Genomic DNA, 17,537 nt, shown 5'->3' on the forward strand with positions numbered 1-17,537 from the left:
TCGTATCTCTTTGCGTCGTCAAACGGAAGTGAAGGGGACAATGACGAATAGCCGTCGTCAGTGCTCCTCCAAGCGAATGACGATGGAGGAAATTTATCGGGACGAAGACGAACGAGGAGGGTTGAGAAATTAAGTTTTTTAAGGATAAAATAAAATAATTCACTTTTTTTCCAAATGAACACGTGAGAAAGAAAAGGATATTATAGGGGGAAAATATATGATTTGAAAATTTTAAAATTTAGTATATTAATTTGAGTATTTCTTCTGTATTTTTTTAGTGATCGGTGTCATGATACGATAAATCCTACGATCACATAAAGTATATCAACAAATATAATTGATAAAATTAATTTGAGTATCTCAAAATTTCATTTAGTGGTTCAGTAAATTAATGGTGTTTAGCAATAATAATATTATTTCGACGTACTAATGGTGTTTTGAATCGTGAACTCACAACGTTTACGATACGCCACGTGTGCTTCATAAAGCGCTTCCTACGCCGAGCAGCACCACGTCACGTGCATGACACGCAGTCATTAAAGTACTGGATTCGGGATTCCCGTGGAGAGAGGCGGAATAGTAAAAAATAAAAGAAAGCGGAGGAGCGAAATCGGCGGTAGAAAGTATCGGATCGTTCGATTTCTCGCTCTTCCCTCTCCTTCTTTCACTCGCTGCTGTCCCTTTTCACTATATGTAACTGGATCTTCAATCCGTCTGGATTGCTTTACCAGGGCGTGGCTACGATTTCTGCTCCAGATTTTGTGACCCCTAATCGCTGCAAGTTTTTCCTTTTTCCGCCGGTTTTTGAACGTTGGCGATGAGGTATTTCTGGACGAAATTCCCTCCTTTGCAGTTGTATCTTTTCTGATCTTTATGCTGACCTCTACCGATCTCGAAGTCATCTTAGTTCAATGTCTGCAATCGGGAAGTCGACGAACATCTTCTGGCAAGAATGCCAGGTCGGGAAGGTCGATCGGGAGAAGCTGCTCAAGCAGAAGGGTTGTGTCGTTTGGATCACTGGGCTCAGCGGCTCAGGTTTTTCATTATACATGCAATGGATGTTTTATTTTTAATTTTCTCTTTTGCTTCGTGGAAATTGAGAAAGGAAATTGTACGAGTTCTTAATCGAGTAACAATTTAATCTGAAAGTATCGTGTTTCTTTTCTTTTTATTATTTTAGGAGTTATGATTTTCCTCCTTCAGTGATACATCTGGTACATTGGTTGTCATTTTCAAAATATCAATTTACTTATACTTTGTAGGGAGTAAGACTAAATCAGCATATTACATATTATGCACCATTTCTGCAATTGAAGACTGATCTTCATTGACACTTCTTAAGCACCTATCCATCACAATTTTCATGATTGTCATGACATCATGCATAGGTAAGTTTAAATAGAATTTTCAAATATCAACTGAACTTTTTTTTTGAAAGGAAAAGAATCAAGAGAAATTTTTAACTTAGTGATCTCTGTTTGTCTTCCGTTTAAAGCCCCATGTTCAAATCATAAACATCTAGTATTACTATGGACTAGCTGAATATCCCATTTAGTTTTGCTTGGGGATGAAAGTGTGGTGAATTCCTCATCCATCTGGTTTTCTCTTCACTTACTCCACCGGTATACTTCCCTTCCTCTTGCAGTTAACAAAGAGGAATGCAATAAAAGCAGTTAAGAACTTAGTAATGTGATAAAAGCAATTAAGTCTCACCATCTAAACATGATAATATCAATCTATGCATTCTGAACTCAATCTTTCTAAGGAAAATAAAAAGGAAAAATGCAATCCAATTAATTGATAAAGGTGGGCTTCATTCTGTAGACCACTAGACCTTGTAGGCACTTTCTTTTGTTATTTGATGGTTAAGATTGTTTAAAAAATAGTGGGGGTTGCTATTTCTAGCCTTGCTTGTGTCTGAAACTGTTTGATTTTGTTAAGAGTGTGCATTATTTTAATTTTGAAATGGATCAACTAAAGTTTACTAGAAGATCTCATCTATTTCTCTCTAGATAAAGAAAGAATAAACAGATAATATTTTTTTCATAATTCTTTTCTCTTAAAAAATATTATACTTCTAATTTGCTCTAGAAATGTTCAAGTAGCATAGTATATTCATATAAAAAAAACAATCATTTGAGCAGTTATAGATGTGAGTGTTTGTACATTTCTCTCTTGTTGTTGTTGCCTCATCTAAAGTGTAGTCTCCAAAAGATCATTTAAGCGAAGAAACAGGGATGTCAGTTTTATTCTTGTGATTGCGATCTTATCTAATGACGAGTTTGACTTGAAACCATTCATGTGCAATCTGTGACAGCTTTGTGTAGGCAGCTATTGCTTGATGCATCAGAAACTGTGCCTTTCCATATTATGAATAATGAAAGGTTGACTTCTAACTTGTTTGTGGATCTATATATGATATTAATAATCATTTTGCATGACCATCCATATACCTAGGTCAATTTCTTTGCCACTGCATGACAACCTCATTTTGCATGACCTTATGAAGTGCGACAATCAGATGGTGAATTGTGATAACATTGGTTTGCTTATAAGCTTCATTTTCCATCTAATTGGTTTCTTGGCGATGGGAAACCTCAAATGAGGTGCCATCTTTTAACAAAACCAAATTGTTTCCTGTATAATCATTTTAAATGTAATACTTCCAATTCATCCAGGAAAAAGTACTTTAGCATGCACATTGGGTCGAGAACTGCATTCCAAAGGAAAGCTTACATATGTACTTGATGGAGACAACCTTAGGCATGGGTTAAACAAGGATCTTGGCTTTTCAGCAGAAGATCGTGCTGAGAATATACGAAGGGTTGGTAAGTTTTTCTTTGTAATGACTACTTTTGGGGAAAATGCCATTAGTTGTCCCATAATTTCTTATCTAGACAAATTTCTTATTTTGGTTTTTCCCCTTTCCTCCTGGAGTCTATTAAATGCTTGTATATTTAGGTGAAGTGGCAAAGCTCTTCTCAGATGCAGGTTTAATTTGTATTGCAAGTTTGATATCTCCATATAGGAAGGACAGAGACTCTTGCCGTGCAATTGTTCCTGACTCTAGATTCATTGAAGTTAGCACTTCCCCATACAACTTTTTTTTGTCACCAGACACTGAACTTCTTTTCAGTTATTTATGGTTTATTGCTAATATCTTATAGGTATTCATGAATATGCCTTTGGAGCTGTGCGAAGCAAGGGATGCAAAAGGCCTGTACAAACTTGCTCGAGCAGGAAAGATAAAAGGTATGCTTTTATGTATGCAGGTTATAGATAGATACAAAGATTCTCAGAGTTAACATCTAATTGATGCTAGCTTAGTTGATTATTGTATAGACTATACTAGGATATTCTACTTGACGCTTCACTTAGCATAAACCTGAGTTGTCCTGGTCTTTTCATAAGTCTTTTTCTTTTTTACTTATCTGACATATTTGCTCATGTACTAAGACATTCAACGTGCAATTTCCATGTAAAAGTTGGAACTCAGCTTGTGTGCATACACTTTAAACCTGAGTTCTATGAATGGAAGAATAAGTATCCTTGCAAGCAGCTTATGATAACTATTATCTGAGGAATGCTATTGTTCTTAGGGATGAGAATATGTAAAACTGATTGTTTTTAAACGTCTAATTGTCATTTATAAAGATACCCATCATGAAGAATTCCTGTCAACAATGAGAATATTAATTCTTTGAGACTGTTACTGAGAGTCTGTGGAAAACCTTGACCATATAACAATTTCAGCCTAAATTTGTGAAGATATTGTGTGGCCAGATGCTAATAAATTTTGTTATCCTTATGCTAAAGGTTAATCTCCTCATTAATCATATTGTACTGGAAAATTATGATATCAGTGCAACTCATCACATAAATAAGCAAATTGGCTATAGATTTATATGCTGATAACTAGATTCCATGATTAAAAAATGATCAGAATTGTTAAAGGTTTCACGCCTTATATTTGCATTTCAGATAGGGATGGAAAATTGGTCATTGTGTGACTAGGAGTTCATTTTTTCTGCATCATCGATCCTTACAGAAGTTAGATTTGCATGCAGGTTTTACTGGGATAGATGATCCATACGAACCACCTCTGAACTGTGAGGTACACATCAATTGCTTACAAATGTTACCCTTTCGGCATTACCCCAGTATTTTTTTATATAGAAAGTTCATGCGCTTTTAAAATGGCAATCCAATGTAGACATGCTAGTTGTTTAGTAGCATACATTAGACAATTTAGGCATCGTTATGGCTCAGGTAAAAACACACGTGATATTTTGTAGATCATTCTTAGTATCTCTTGTAGAATTGTTCAAGTAGTCCTGGGTTGTTCCAGCTTCCATGCAAGTTGTCCCTTTGTGAACAAAGTAAGCTTGATGCTGTACTGAAACCAAATGCAGTTTTTATTTTTGAATTATACTGCATATTGTGCTATCTGTGAAGCAATTATCAAACCAAATGGGTGAGTTGTGGTATAGATATGCTACTTGTGGATCACCTCCTTCATTCCTGAATATAGTGTGTTATTATTAAGGTCTATATATCTTAAAGTTGTCAAATATGGTCTAAAAATAAATTGAGAGGAATTCTAGATGTTTCTTTTGAATTGTAATCGATTCATTTACCCAAGTTATGCCAGGAGTTGTCATGGTAAGGAAATTACTACTTGAGAACCAGAAGTGACTAAGTTGTCTGAGTTCAATTATTCATGTAAGATATAATATCACAATCCCTACTTTTGTTAACATATGCTGTGCTACAGTTGGAGCAAATTTAAAGTGAAACTTCTCAGTTTGACTTAGATTTTAGTTAGTAGGATTGATGACAGATATATCTAGTTAGATGTACCTATATCTAGTAAAGTAGCACAGTTCTCCTTTCCATCACAGGTTTACATATAGGTAGATAAATTTAGCACCATCACAGTTCTTCTTTCCAGTATATTATCTTTGGTTGAAATCTTTTGCTTATGCTCATACATGAACATTCCTTTGCTGATAGATTTGTATATGCATATAATATGTACTAGGGGTAAACATGGGTTGGGTGGGATCAGTTCGTGACTAAAGTTTAACCAATTTAAGTTTTCTGGATCAAGGAAAATTGATCCAAAAGCATGTCCAAAACCCAGTATAGTAAATTCGACTCAATCTGAGTCAAGTTGGGTTGGCCAGTTATTGATTTTTAGGTCACTGTCAAAATATTTATTATGCCAATACCAAAACCTTCGTGCAACAAAACTTAAATTCTAATAAAAAGTTCAATGCAATGAAATTTAAATCTATATTATGAGAAAATTCCACAACTTAAGATATCAAAAGGCTTGCCAAATGCAATATGATTATAAATCCAGACTTAAAATATAACCATTACAGTGGTACGATACTAGAGCCTCCAATACTAAAATGATAGGATTTATAATTTGTAATAGTGCTCTTGCATTATTAGTATTATGGTTTTAGTTATTAGTATAAACAATTTTCATGGAGTAAATTACTACTGTTACTGTGATAGGGGGGTAATGAGTGACTGGCTATTTATATAATTAAATTTTGAGTAGATTATGTATTTATATAAACTTGGGTTACTTGGGTTGGGTCGGGTTAGTTGGATTTTGAACAAGAATCCATATCTGACCCCAGTTGAAAATACATTATTATTATTATTTTTGGCCCGTAAACAACCCGAGTCCAAATTAATCTGAATTTTGGAGTTTGACTGGATATCCATTGGAACAAAGTTGTTTGCCGACCTTTAAACTGTAATTAATATATTGGGTAGGTCAAGTGATTTGCCATGCAGTGTATCCAGATTCTTTACCAAATAGAAGATTATTTCCCTTACTTTATTTTGTAATCTGCATAAAATAACCATATGTGATTAATATAACATTGTATAATTGTAACTCAAACACAAGAACAGTGACAAATTATCCAATTTGTGTCTCAATTATTTGGGATAGGCGTTCAGTGTCTAATTGTAAAATGAAATAGCTTTCTCATATGGATTAATAGACGATCATTCTTCTTTGTTATAAACTTTAAAAGCCTCTATTGTTGTTTATCATATGTAGACTGTACTAGTAAACAATATTGCAATCAAACCATAAGATGCTCATTGTTTCTGTTTTACTAGATATAAACTCATTGGATATCTGTAAATTCATATACCGTCCTTTCATTGAGTTCACGCCATTACTTAAGAATCATACATCAATTACCTGTATAGATTTTAGTTTATCTGAAAGGTTAATTCGTCACCTTTAAATAATTGGATAAACATTGTTTGATGACGACGACAACTAAAGATCATGCATATATCGAATTCTCTACCAGAAAAAACCAAGTAGCTGATACTAATATGCTTGCAGCAGTAGCGTGATATTACATTTCCTTGCAAATCGCAACGAGCTGCTGATGATCCTCCTGCTTCTCATGGCTTGAAATCTTAAATGAGTGCTTGTTGAAGAGTAGAAGTTTATGTATAGTTGTCGTAGGTCTCATCTTGAAACATACCACTTCATCTTTTTCTCTATGCAGATAGAGATCAAACAAGAAAATGGAATCTGCCCTACCCCTTTTTCCATGGCTGGTCAAGTTGTTGGTTACTTGGAAGAGAAAGGCCTTTTGCAAGAGTGATAAAAGGTTCATGAAGTCTCTTTGTAGTCGAATAATACCCCCTCTTTTATTTGCTGCAAGGCTTAGCATTCTACTTATTCAAGTCTCCAATTTATGGATTAAAGTTAGTCCATTAATTGATTTGTTTGTATGAAAATATTAATCAGAGATCATTATTTCGATCGGCCAGTTGTTCACCCAAATAGATATGTGATGGGCATGTGAAATCCAGCTCAGGGAAGTGGATTAAGGAGATTTCTTTTGACCTTTAATATTTGGTGCTCTAGCATTCAATGGATATCCTAAACAACAGTTTTAACAAACTGGCATACAACCAACAGCAGCTATACATAGTCTTACAATAAGTTATTAAAACATTGCAGGTATTTTAAAAGAACACACGGAATCTAGCTGTTAACAATAAGAACTTAATTATACAAAGAGAAATTGTCTGATTTATTGACTGGTACTTCCCTCTAGATAGATATGTTTGCACTCATGAAACAAATTTAGACATATAGTTAATTAATTCAATGGTTGTCATTAAGCTGAGATTAATGGGTTAATAATTATGTAGCTGGAATTTATGGTCATAATCTTCATTAATGGTTAGGCAGCTCAGGGTCGGATTAATCTAGGATTAACTGATATTAATAGCTGATTTAAGATGGGAAATTCCTATCAACTCTCTAAATTAGAGTTGTCAAACGGACAATTCACAAGATCAATTAATTCATCAGAAATTTATCATATGGCAAGATTGGACCAGTCAATCCACTAATTTGATGGGTTGAAAAATCTCCAATCCAATCTAATTTAACCTAAAGCGGGTTGAGGGTTAAGCAGGTCTGCCTATGAACTTGTCAAAAAATCAAAAAATATTAAAAATATTAAAATTTTTAAATTTGGATTACAGTTTAAACGGGTTAAATTAAAATTGTTAAGTTTGAATTGCGATTTAGACGAGTCAAGCCCACTAAACGACCGTGTGGGGCCACTAGTACATTGAGTTTTCTATTTTAATTTTAAATTTTAAAAAAATAAATAAATTTTTTCATCCCAAGCCAATCCAAATCCGTCATGGGTTGATCCACACGTGTTGCAGACCTAAGTGGATCGGCTCATCTGAACTCATCTTAAAATGGGTTGATAAAATTTCAATCTAACTCGTTTAAATTATTTTACAGGGTGGATCAATCCGACAAACCTAATAATTGACGATTATACTCTAAACATTTAATTTAATGAGGTATTTAAATTTATTTATTTAATTAATTTTATATGTATTAAATAAAAATAAATAAATTTATATCAAGGTGAACATCAAACTTTGAACATTTAGTTCGTTTACACCAAACTTCAGCCCATGTGGGAGCTTGGATTGCACCAATTGTAAGAGGTAAGTGGCTAGGGGAAGAACGTGTGCACATAGTCTCGCTCTTTCATTTCTCTATTCTTTTACCACCCGTGTCAGTCTAACTTAATTGTTGGTGGGATTTTACCGACTATTATCGATGCCCTCTTATCGGTGTTACTATGTAGGAAGCGAGACAACAGAGATAGCGAAGTAGCTAGCTTTACCGGTCAAAATCCAAGAGGAGAACAACCGCATCATGAACTCAAAATTATCTTGAAATATAATATACACAAATTACAACTAAATAGTTGTGAATTGGTTAAAAAATATAGAATTGAAGAATCATTTGGGAAAATAATATAAAAGAAAAGGGTCGTCAAACAATAAATGAATAGGGCATTCATAAATAAATTTATTGTTCGACTAGATAACACTTATTTATATAACATAAAAATTAAACATGTTAAAACATTAACAAACTTGATTAATTAATATTTTATTTTATTCCTAAACAATTATGAATTTATTTTTATTTTTTTAAGTATATAAAAATAATAATAATAATTTATAATTTTTTATAATTTTAAATTATACTTAATATACTAAAAAGTAAGAAAATAATATAAATTTTATATATTAAATAAATTTTTAATTTAATTCAGCTGGAGTTTGATATATAAAAAAATTAAATATAATAAATAAGTTTAAATACGAGTAAGCTCGGCATGGCCCTACTTGCTGATGCCTCTACAGTTGCTAAACAAATGACTGACTTTTTTTTTATCAAACAAAAAAATGTTGTCGTTGAAGAAACCAATACCTTTATTTAAGTCCATTAATTGATCGATGATGTCAGTTGCCTTGGACTTCCCAAATATGGCATCGACCTCTGTGGAAGTCAACCAGAGCACTAGTGTGACATGAATCTCGTAGGTGTCATGCATATTTACTCCTCCATAAAGTACCATTTAAATCCTGCACCTAATTTTGGTCCACAGTATAATTAATTCCCTTCCCAATCTGCCACCAACTTTGCATGCATTGCATTGCAGCACACGCACTTTCCCATCTATAAAAGCCGGTTCCGGCCGCCTCTTGCATGCATCGCATATGTACTGGAGTTGGTGATTACGAAGCTTGCTAGCTAGCTAATTGAGAGGTTTGTTTAATTATAGTCACTGAAGAGAAATGGCAAGGCTTTGTGAGGGTGTTCCGTTCGCCGTTACACTTCTGCTCATTGTTGCTCTTGCATTAGCACGAGCCAGCGCTCGGAACGTGCCAAGTCAAGCCACGACGCCGTCCGCCGCGGGCCTTGAAGAGAGCAAGAACCTCATCTTCGGTGGCGGCTACGCCGGCGGCGCTGCCATTGTCGCCATACCGGTGGTTGTCGGGGGCGGTGTCGGCGCTGGCTACGGTGGAATGGCTGGCCTAGGTGGTCTTGGCGGTGTTGGTGGCATCGGTGGTCTTGGAGGTGCGGGTGGCGTCGGTGGTGGAGCTGGTGGCCTTGGCGGTGTGGGTGACGGTGCAGGCAGCGGCACTGCTCCCTGACTTAGAGGTCAAAAATTACATGCATGGTTTCTCATTAGTTTAATTTAGATTTCTTCATGTTCGTGTTGGTCGTAGTGACTAGCTAGTCAGTTATGCGTCTAAATTGTCTTCATCAGTGTCCTTTTGTCTGCTCCAGTTTGAACTGAGAAATCAATGCATTATTGTGTAATGATTAGATTACTGGTGCATAAACTTTATTCATATGTCAAGCTTAATGCATGCAAAACCTCAAGCCACTGCACATGATTATCTATCAAATCAGTCTTTGTAATGACAAATAAGCATCAACAGAAAGTAGCAAATATGACCATTCATATTGATAATATGTTGATTCTTCATAAGATGCTGGGTTACGAGGAGATAGAAAAGGGAATTGTTTGCAAAAGGAATCCCAAACCACATTCCGCAAATGTTTATGCAGAAGCTATACAATGATGTAAGTAGTAGCACCATGTTTGACGACTCGCACAAAGGAGGAAATTGCTGAGATTGTTGCATATCGATGCTCATTAGCATTTGAAGCCATGACAAACGGACAAAACTATGATGAGAATCAGTGCGATGATGATGCCCAGGACGATCAGCTTAATCTTCATGTTCTGCAGCCACATCTTCCTCCTCATTGTTGTACCTTGCTGTCGAAAATCTTGGGCCTGCAGCATCATGCAGCATATGTTCCAAAAGTAGTGGATGTTAATACTTCCACCAATATAAAGTCCAATAGATAAATTCATACAAGAGTTGAGGGATGGATATCTTGGGATTATAGTTTCAGCACCTGGGATCGAAGGCTTTCGGTCTTATCGACAAGCAACTCAATTTTCTCACCGCGGTCAAGAACCTGAATAATGAAAGGTGATCGAGATAAAGCACCAATGATATCAGTGTAGGTAAAAAATACTGCATAACATGAATTGAAGATGACAACGGCCAAGCACCTTCTCGATATTTTCCATCATAACTCCTTTGACTTCAGAAACCTGAGCTTTCACCTTGGAGAGCTTGCTGATCTCTTCTGGGTGGTCGACACAGTATTGCATGTGCTCTTTAAGCTTGGACCTGATACAATAGTAAATGTTTCAATATTACTTATGTTTTCTGCTAAGAGATCATAAGAATGACTATCGGCAGCCCATTGTTAAGGTACCCAAACTCGCGGCTGAGGCTATTTGCTGCAGCAGTTGCAGCTTTTCCTCCCCCATATCTTTTGCTAAAGTCCTCCTTCACCCTCTCCAAAAAAGCAATCGGAACTTGCCTACCTAGAGATTCAACAGCAACTACACAATATGCTGCAATATTCACATTTTCCAGTTAGCCACTGAACTAAACTAGAAAATATCAACTCTCACAATGCTCAAGTAGTCAACGAGGATACACAAGGTCAACTCTAGGAAAACCAAGTCAGTGACAATAAACTGTAGGACTGAAGAACGCAGAAGAATCAATCAGAAAAATATTACCCAACAAGAACCTACAAAAGCTTATTGATTTAACTTCATAAATTCTATGCATTAGGCAGACAAGTAAAAAGGCGCATGCCACCAACTTCCAAATTAATGCTAGAAAATGCACAGTATCAAGCATGTTTATAAACTTCAAACTGTCCTCCAAAATACCATGGGCTGAAACCCTACTAAAACATTTGGTACTGCTAAGAGTGAGTATCAATCATTTCTCATGCAACATACTTTGCATGTTCCAAACATTAAAATGTAAGTAGAGAACTTGTGCAGAAGACACCACTAAATCATTTGGTATTGTTAAGGGCGAATATCATTTCTCATGCAACACACAGTGTCAATGTTCCAAACATTAAAAATGGAAAGTAGAGGTCCTTCCACTGCCCTCAAAGCATACGACATGGCATCTAAGAAACATCATACAATTTATTTATAGGAGCTAAAATAGCTCATAACCTCCACTCCAATGACCATTCCACTGCCCTCAAAGCATACGACATGGCATCTAAGAAACATCATGCAATTTCTTTATAAGAGCTAAAAATAACTCAACCCTCACTCCAATGAAATTGCTTTTCTTTACCCAAGATGTTATACAAAACGTTTTCAATATACCAAGATTGTACTGGTTTTGAGCTAAGTTACTACAAGATGGAACTATATCTATTTACCAATAACATAAGTGAGCACAACTAAAAATGTGGCATTCTTGTCAAGCAGGGTGAGATGGCATTCCCCTTAACATATACCATGACTTCATAACTAGAACAGAAGTATGAAGTCTTGCATGCAAAAGATCAAAGCGACATAACATACAAATATAACTTAGGAACAATCATGAACTACTTATACTAAAGGAAGTTAAATTAATATAATTTGACCAGTAACAAACAAGGTTACCAAGGCTTTTCATCTTAGGCATGCTATCATCACAGTTCCACATCTCATTGCATGTAGGGTTGTAAACAAGTCAAGCCGAGCCAAGTTTTATGGTGTTTAAGCTTGTTTGATAAGGTAACCAAGCCAAGTCAAGCCTAAAATGAACCAAACTTTTGAAATGATTGTTCAAGCTTGGTTTGATTTCTTTTTTATGAGCTCGAGCTTGTTTCAAGCTTGGCTTGAGCTTAGTCCGTTTAGATGTTATCGAGCTCTCAATTCAAGCTTGTTTGATTGTTTGAAACTTTTACATTTTAAACTTATTTGGTTGATTATCGAGCTTGATAATACAAATTTATTTGTTCATTTTGAAACTTTCTTTCTTTATTTAGCATATTGATAAGAGTTTTATTGATGAACATGATTCACAAATATTTTTCATGAACGATGTTCACGAATGTTGTTCAAGAACATTAATGAGTTGAACACGTGTATTAAAGCTTGTTTGTTTAGTTTAACGAGTTGTTCAAGCTTGTTTATTTAATTTATCTTGTATGTATTGAACGAACATAAACAAGCTCTTACCAAGTCGAACACCAAGCTTGTTCACGAACGTTCGGTTCATTTATAGCCCTAGCCTTAATTGCATGTCAATCAGCACAATCAGAACAATACCTTAGGCATGTTATGATCATGGCGGAAAAAGTCATTCAATGTAAATCAATACACATTAAATGTATCGTTCCATTTGAAAATTAGGTCAGCATGAGCAAGAATTACTTGTTTTGTACTCATGATCAAGGTTGAGAATCTCATCACTGTTGGTCAACACAAGAAAAAGGTATAGTAACATTTGAAAACCAAAATAAAAACCAGGATGAGTATTGTTGTTTTGTCGGTGTTGGAAAATACCAATGCATGCTCATATTGAATGATACAAGCCTTTGTTATGGCCCATATTGGGCAAGACAAACTTTGATGGTAGCCATGAATTCTTCTCCCTCTAGTTGCTAGCTCAACCTCATGTGGATACGAGGGAAGAAGACAAGGAGAACAGTACCTCATCCTCATCCTCATTTTACCTTGATCAACAATATTCTTCTCCTAAATTTACTTGGATCAAATCATAAAATTAATTTGTTCATGGTTAAACTCGATTGAATTAAAAGATGATTACAACCCAAACTAGAATTCTAGATTAAGCCCAATTCAAGCCCAAAAGCAAAGCCTGAAAGGATGAGTACTACCATCAATTTTTCTTCCTCCTCTTCCTCGTCTTCTTCCTCTGCTTCTTCTATCCCTTATTCTTTTTCTCATAATTCTTCAGTTCGTTAGACCCATCACTGTTCCTCATTACCATCCTTCTAATTGCTCAATCTCTCTCACACACACTCAATCTAATGCGAGTCTATAGGAAGAAGACAAGGAGAAAAATATTCTCCCCTTGATTTTACCTAGATTAAATTATGAAAAAGCAATCAGTTCACAATCAAGCGCAGCTCAATTAAAAGATGATTCAACCCAAACTAGGATCCTATATTAAGCCCAATCAAGTCCCAATAAAAGCAGCCATAATCAATAAAAGCACAACTCCATGAATATTGCTCAGCTAGGCTCAGATATTAGAATAGTTATATAAATAAAATATAAAATTGTAACTATATATAAGTATCAGATTGCATAATATTATACCTTTCCAAGATGTGTTTGTAGATAAATAGGCCAAGTTAGGAGATCAAAGAGGTGAAGCTGGTCTAAAACTAGAAACTAGATTGTCATAGTTTGACATGCCAATCTTTAGCAAGACAGAGATGGAAATTAGCATGTAAAACTTTAAGATTGGTTGTTATTGAAAAATGCAAGTACTAAATAGCAGGAATTACAGAAATTTTGAAAATAAGATGTCTAGCAGAGACATCACATCAAAATAATAATTAGTATACAAGTATAACTTTCCACAAGCCTGAAACATAACAGGTGCACACCGAAAAATATGAACCACTAAGGGTCCATTTGTCTCACATAAAATATTAAGGATGTGTAATATGTTTTTCAAGCGAAGCTTTTTGGCTTGTTACAAGAAAAATATTTTTCCATTCCTCTCCTTCGTTATCTTCCTTCCAAAGCTCGACCAACAATTCCTTCTACCAAGCGACAAGCCAAGCAGTGATGTGTGATGGCAGGTAGTGGTCTTGGCGGGCGACAGTCTTAGTGGGCAATTGCAACTCAGTCTCGGCAAGTGGTGATTAGATTCAGGGCGGCACAACAAATTCAGTACAGCCATAGTAGGAGCACAACCAACAGGTCCTTCGGTCAGGCGACAAGCGGCATGACAAGCACTGATAGGCAACAAGTGACAGTCTAAGGCAATGGTCTTGATGGGTGAAGACAAATGACAGTTCAAAGAGCAATGGTGGCTTAGTCTCGACTGGCAACAATGAGTTACTGTTTGTGAGGGAGAGGAGTGAAGAGAGTTACTGATAAAGGAAAATCACTTCTGCTTGTTTTAGGCGAGAGTAAGTTTCACCTAAAATAACTTGTTTGAAGGGGAGCCTTGGCACAATGGTGAAGTTGTTGCAGTGTGACTTGGATGTCATGAGTTTGAGTCACGAAAATAGTCTCTTGCAATGTAGTGTAAGGCTACGTGTAATAGACCCTTCCCCGGGACTCCACATTGACGGAAACTTCTTGCACCGAGCTGCCCTTTTCAGTTTCATCCAAAATGGCCACATTTTCCTTTGATGAGGAAAATATTTTTCCCATGGCCATGATTTTCCATGAAGCAAAATACTACAAAACCTAGAAAATAGTTTTTCTAAAAATACAAATAGACCCCTAAAAGTAAGTTATCATTCACTGTGAAGCAGGACCAAAGCTCAATATGAGAAAGCCTCTCTCAGATCCAATCGACATCACAAAAGGTTCATAATAACAGGCAAAGGCAAGATATAAGATCTCCATTAAATAGAATGGCTTGTCTAACTTAAATATAGAGAAAGGAATTTCCACTTTCATATGATAATATTCCTTAATCAGAAACTTGTGGTATTAGTTCCAAAAGTGAGCAAATGACGAAGAATCAAAAATACCTTTATATCATGATTCTTCAAGGTTAATATAAAGATACTTCACAGAAGAACATTCAAACTTAAAACTAAAATAATCAATAAAATTAAGAAAGGTTCTGAAACACAATTATCACAGATCACATACATTTTCTAATTCATTTATGCAAGCATAACATAGATGAGGCCTTTTCCAGATCTTTCAATTCTCTGTTGTCTTGGTCTCAGTAATATTTTTACGATGAATAGAGCAAATATACTGATCTGTCCTAACTGACGGTCAAGTTATCAGATCTTTGGATGAATCAGCTTCTGCACCAGCACTGGTTTCACTAAAATTGCATTTTTCACTCAAAAGTAAACCAATATTGGCCAGAAGCATCGGGTCAACAAAACTCTTCATTTAGAAAAAAACAAAATATAAGCAAATAACTAAAAGATGCAACAAGTTTCCACTTAATATCTTCGAACTACACTATGATCCAGCGAAGCAAGACAACGACAGAAACCCCGACATTTAGAGACCCTAGATCCACCGCACCAAATACTATAAACAACAAACCTCAGTCAAAATCCATCGTTCTACTTACCAAAATCATCGAAAAATCAAATGATCCAGCGAAGCAAGACAATGACAGAAACCCCGACATTTAGAAACCCTAGATTCACCGCACCAAATACTATAAACAACAAACCTCAATCAAAATCCCTCGTTCTACTTACCAAAATCATCGAAATCAAAACTTCATCGAGATTCGACCGAACCAGGGAAAAACCCTTAAGTCAACAATCAGGCACAGAGACACGGGACTCACTGTATCCATCCTCAACGAGGTAGTTGAATGTGTGGTCGTCGCAGTTGTAGGTGAACTTATTGTTGGTGGCGGGGAGCTTCTGCAGGCACTGGGCAGCGATGCTGTTGAAGTTGCCGGTGAACTCCGTGTACTCCGCCAGGATCACCGTCCCCCGCGAGACGAAACTGTAGATGAGCGATTGCTGACCCATATTCCGATCGCGCGAAGACTCCTTAGCGCTGGACCTTGGTCGAAGCGAGATCGGAGGAACGAAGACCGATCTAAACGGCAAACGGTGGCGAGAGAGAAAAGGGACAGTGCGAGTGGAAGGAAAGCGATAGAAATTGGACTGTTACCGTACTGGAATGTCGAAGGGGCCAAATTAAAAAAATGCCCGACAAGTCTGCGTTGGTTTCGGAACTTTATACTCAGAACTCCTTTTCTTTTTAAATATTAAAATAATATTTTTTCTATTTATCAAACGAAAAAAGATCATTAGAATTATTAAAAAATAATGTCCGTTTTCAAAAGAATTTAAAATACCATGTCAGCATAAAATTTTTATACCAAAATAATTTTTTATTAACTTGAATAAAATTATTTAAATATATTCGAAATAGTAATCATATTAATAATTGTTATAATATTATAACAATTAATTAATTAGTATTTATATGTTGTAGAAACTAATTAAATGGCTACTACAATTGTTTTAGAAGTTATTAATTAGCTACCTTAATGTTATAGAAGCCAATTAAATGGCTATTATAATTGTTGTGACTCCTTCAATAATACTATAATGATTTTAATCATGTTGAAACTATTTTGATTAAGTTTTAAAAATTGTGACTAAGTGGTCAAAGAGTTTTTTATATAAAAAAATATTTTATGTATAAATTTTTTTATTAAGTTAAATTATTATATTTTTATATGGTGTAGTAGTTAGGAATAGTACTAAAATAAATGTATTTTTTATATAAGAAATGGATGGAGTTGCTATTTTAAAGTACTCTACTCTTTTAATTTTTACCCATTATGAATAAAAGACATGTATTAACTTACTTACTTTAAAGGGACTCTTACACTTTAAATTTTATTAAAAAGCATGTTATTATTTAAATTTTTTTTTCAATCCGCTTCATCTATTATCACACAATTAGATTTTAGCCTATTCAGAACATATGTAAAAGTACTTGACAATAAAAATCTCTTAGATATAAATTTAATATAGGATGAGTATATTATATTTAGAAAATTTAAAAAATTTATGATATTAAATTATCCGTTAAAATTCATCTATATTTTTTGATTACTCGAATAGTGTATTAAAAACTTTCGCAAATATCAATTAATTATTCTTAGTTTATATTATTGTTAAATTACATAAATTTGATTATTTAAGATAAATAATTATTAAGACACTCTAATCCTGATACTTAAATTTTTTAAATAGTCCCCGGGACAATGGTGCAACGGTAGGACATCCGGATTGTAACTAGGGACCCGCGGTTCGATCCCTAACTATGGTGTATTGGCCGCCGTATATTTATCCTGGTGGTCGGTGGGAAACTTTAAGACACCTCTAGATGTGGCTACTGGGATTATCATTTTTTTTAAAATTTTTTAAATAGTATTCTGTCTCCGACTACCATAATGGCCATTCAGCAGCCATCCCCCTCTGCAATTAATAGCGTTAACAAACTCAAAGCGGCTAAAATCATCAGTGTTTATAGTCCAAGTTCATTAGCAACTTAAGATACAGTGATAAAATATTTAAAAGAAAAAATATAAGGACTCAGAAAATACCC

General features: G+C 35.1%; 2 protein-coding genes across 3 annotated transcripts; one reads left to right on the plus strand and one right to left on the minus strand.

The window, feature by feature from the left end:
- Positions 1-587: 587 nt before the first annotated feature.
- On the plus strand, positions 588-6,819 carry LOC141842946 (adenylyl-sulfate kinase 3-like). Of its 2 annotated transcripts, XM_074730940.1 has the most exons (8): positions 595-623; positions 732-822; positions 899-1,035; positions 2,679-2,828; positions 2,962-3,080; positions 3,168-3,252; positions 4,068-4,114; positions 6,552-6,819. In XM_074730940.1, exons 2-8 carry the CDS (start codon positions 818-820, stop codon positions 6,648-6,650), a joined length of 642 nt encoding a protein of 213 aa, XP_074587041.1. In that variant the 5' UTR covers positions 595-623; positions 732-817; the 3' UTR covers positions 6,651-6,819. The 2 variants fall into 2 exon arrangements, with proteins under 2 accessions (XP_074587042.1, XP_074587041.1); XM_074730941.1 differs by having other exon boundaries at positions 588-822; positions 908-1,035.
- A 3,011-nt stretch (positions 6,820-9,830) lies between these two features.
- On the minus strand, positions 9,831-16,099 carry LOC141842945 (vesicle-associated membrane protein 721-like). Its single transcript, XM_074730939.1, has 5 exons — positions 15,751-16,099; positions 10,682-10,823; positions 10,473-10,593; positions 10,313-10,375; positions 9,831-10,187 (listed from the first exon to the last, which is right to left on the minus strand). The coding sequence occupies exons 1-5, from the start codon at positions 15,938-15,940 to the stop codon at positions 10,044-10,046; spliced, it is 660 nt and encodes a 219-aa protein (XP_074587040.1). The 5' UTR covers positions 15,941-16,099; the 3' UTR covers positions 9,831-10,043.
- Between the last annotated feature and the right edge of the window lie 1,438 nt (positions 16,100-17,537).

The sequence above is a fragment of the Curcuma longa genome, chromosome 12, assembly GCF_044706935.1.
Source record: "Curcuma longa cultivar G26 ecotype Majalengka, Jawa Barat chromosome 12, ITB_CL_G26_1.1, whole genome shotgun sequence".
Lineage (NCBI taxonomy): Eukaryota > Viridiplantae > Streptophyta > Magnoliopsida > Zingiberales > Zingiberaceae > Curcuma > Curcuma longa.

Excerpts from the sequence above, each read along its gene's own strand:
- LOC141842946 (XM_074730940.1), top strand. Across the intron at positions 1,036-2,678 it reads CACTGGGCTCAGCGGCTCAG|GAAAAAGTACTTTAGCATGC; the intron begins GTTTTTCATTAT and ends CAATTCATCCAG. Across the intron at positions 3,253-4,067 it reads TCGAGCAGGAAAGATAAAAG|GTTTTACTGGGATAGATGAT; the intron begins GTATGCTTTTAT and ends ATTTGCATGCAG.
- LOC141842945 (XM_074730939.1), bottom strand. The coding sequence starts at position 15,940 with ATGGGTCAGCAATCGCTCATCTACAGTTTCGTCTCGCGGGGGACGGTG. Across the intron at positions 10,824-15,750 it reads CCTCGTTGAGGATGGATACA|CATATTGTGTAGTTGCTGTT; the intron begins GTGAGTCCCGTG and ends TGAATATTGCAG. Across the intron at positions 10,376-10,472 it reads TGATGGAAAATATCGAGAAG|GTTCTTGACCGCGGTGAGAA; the intron begins GTGCTTGGCCGT and ends TTCATTATTCAG.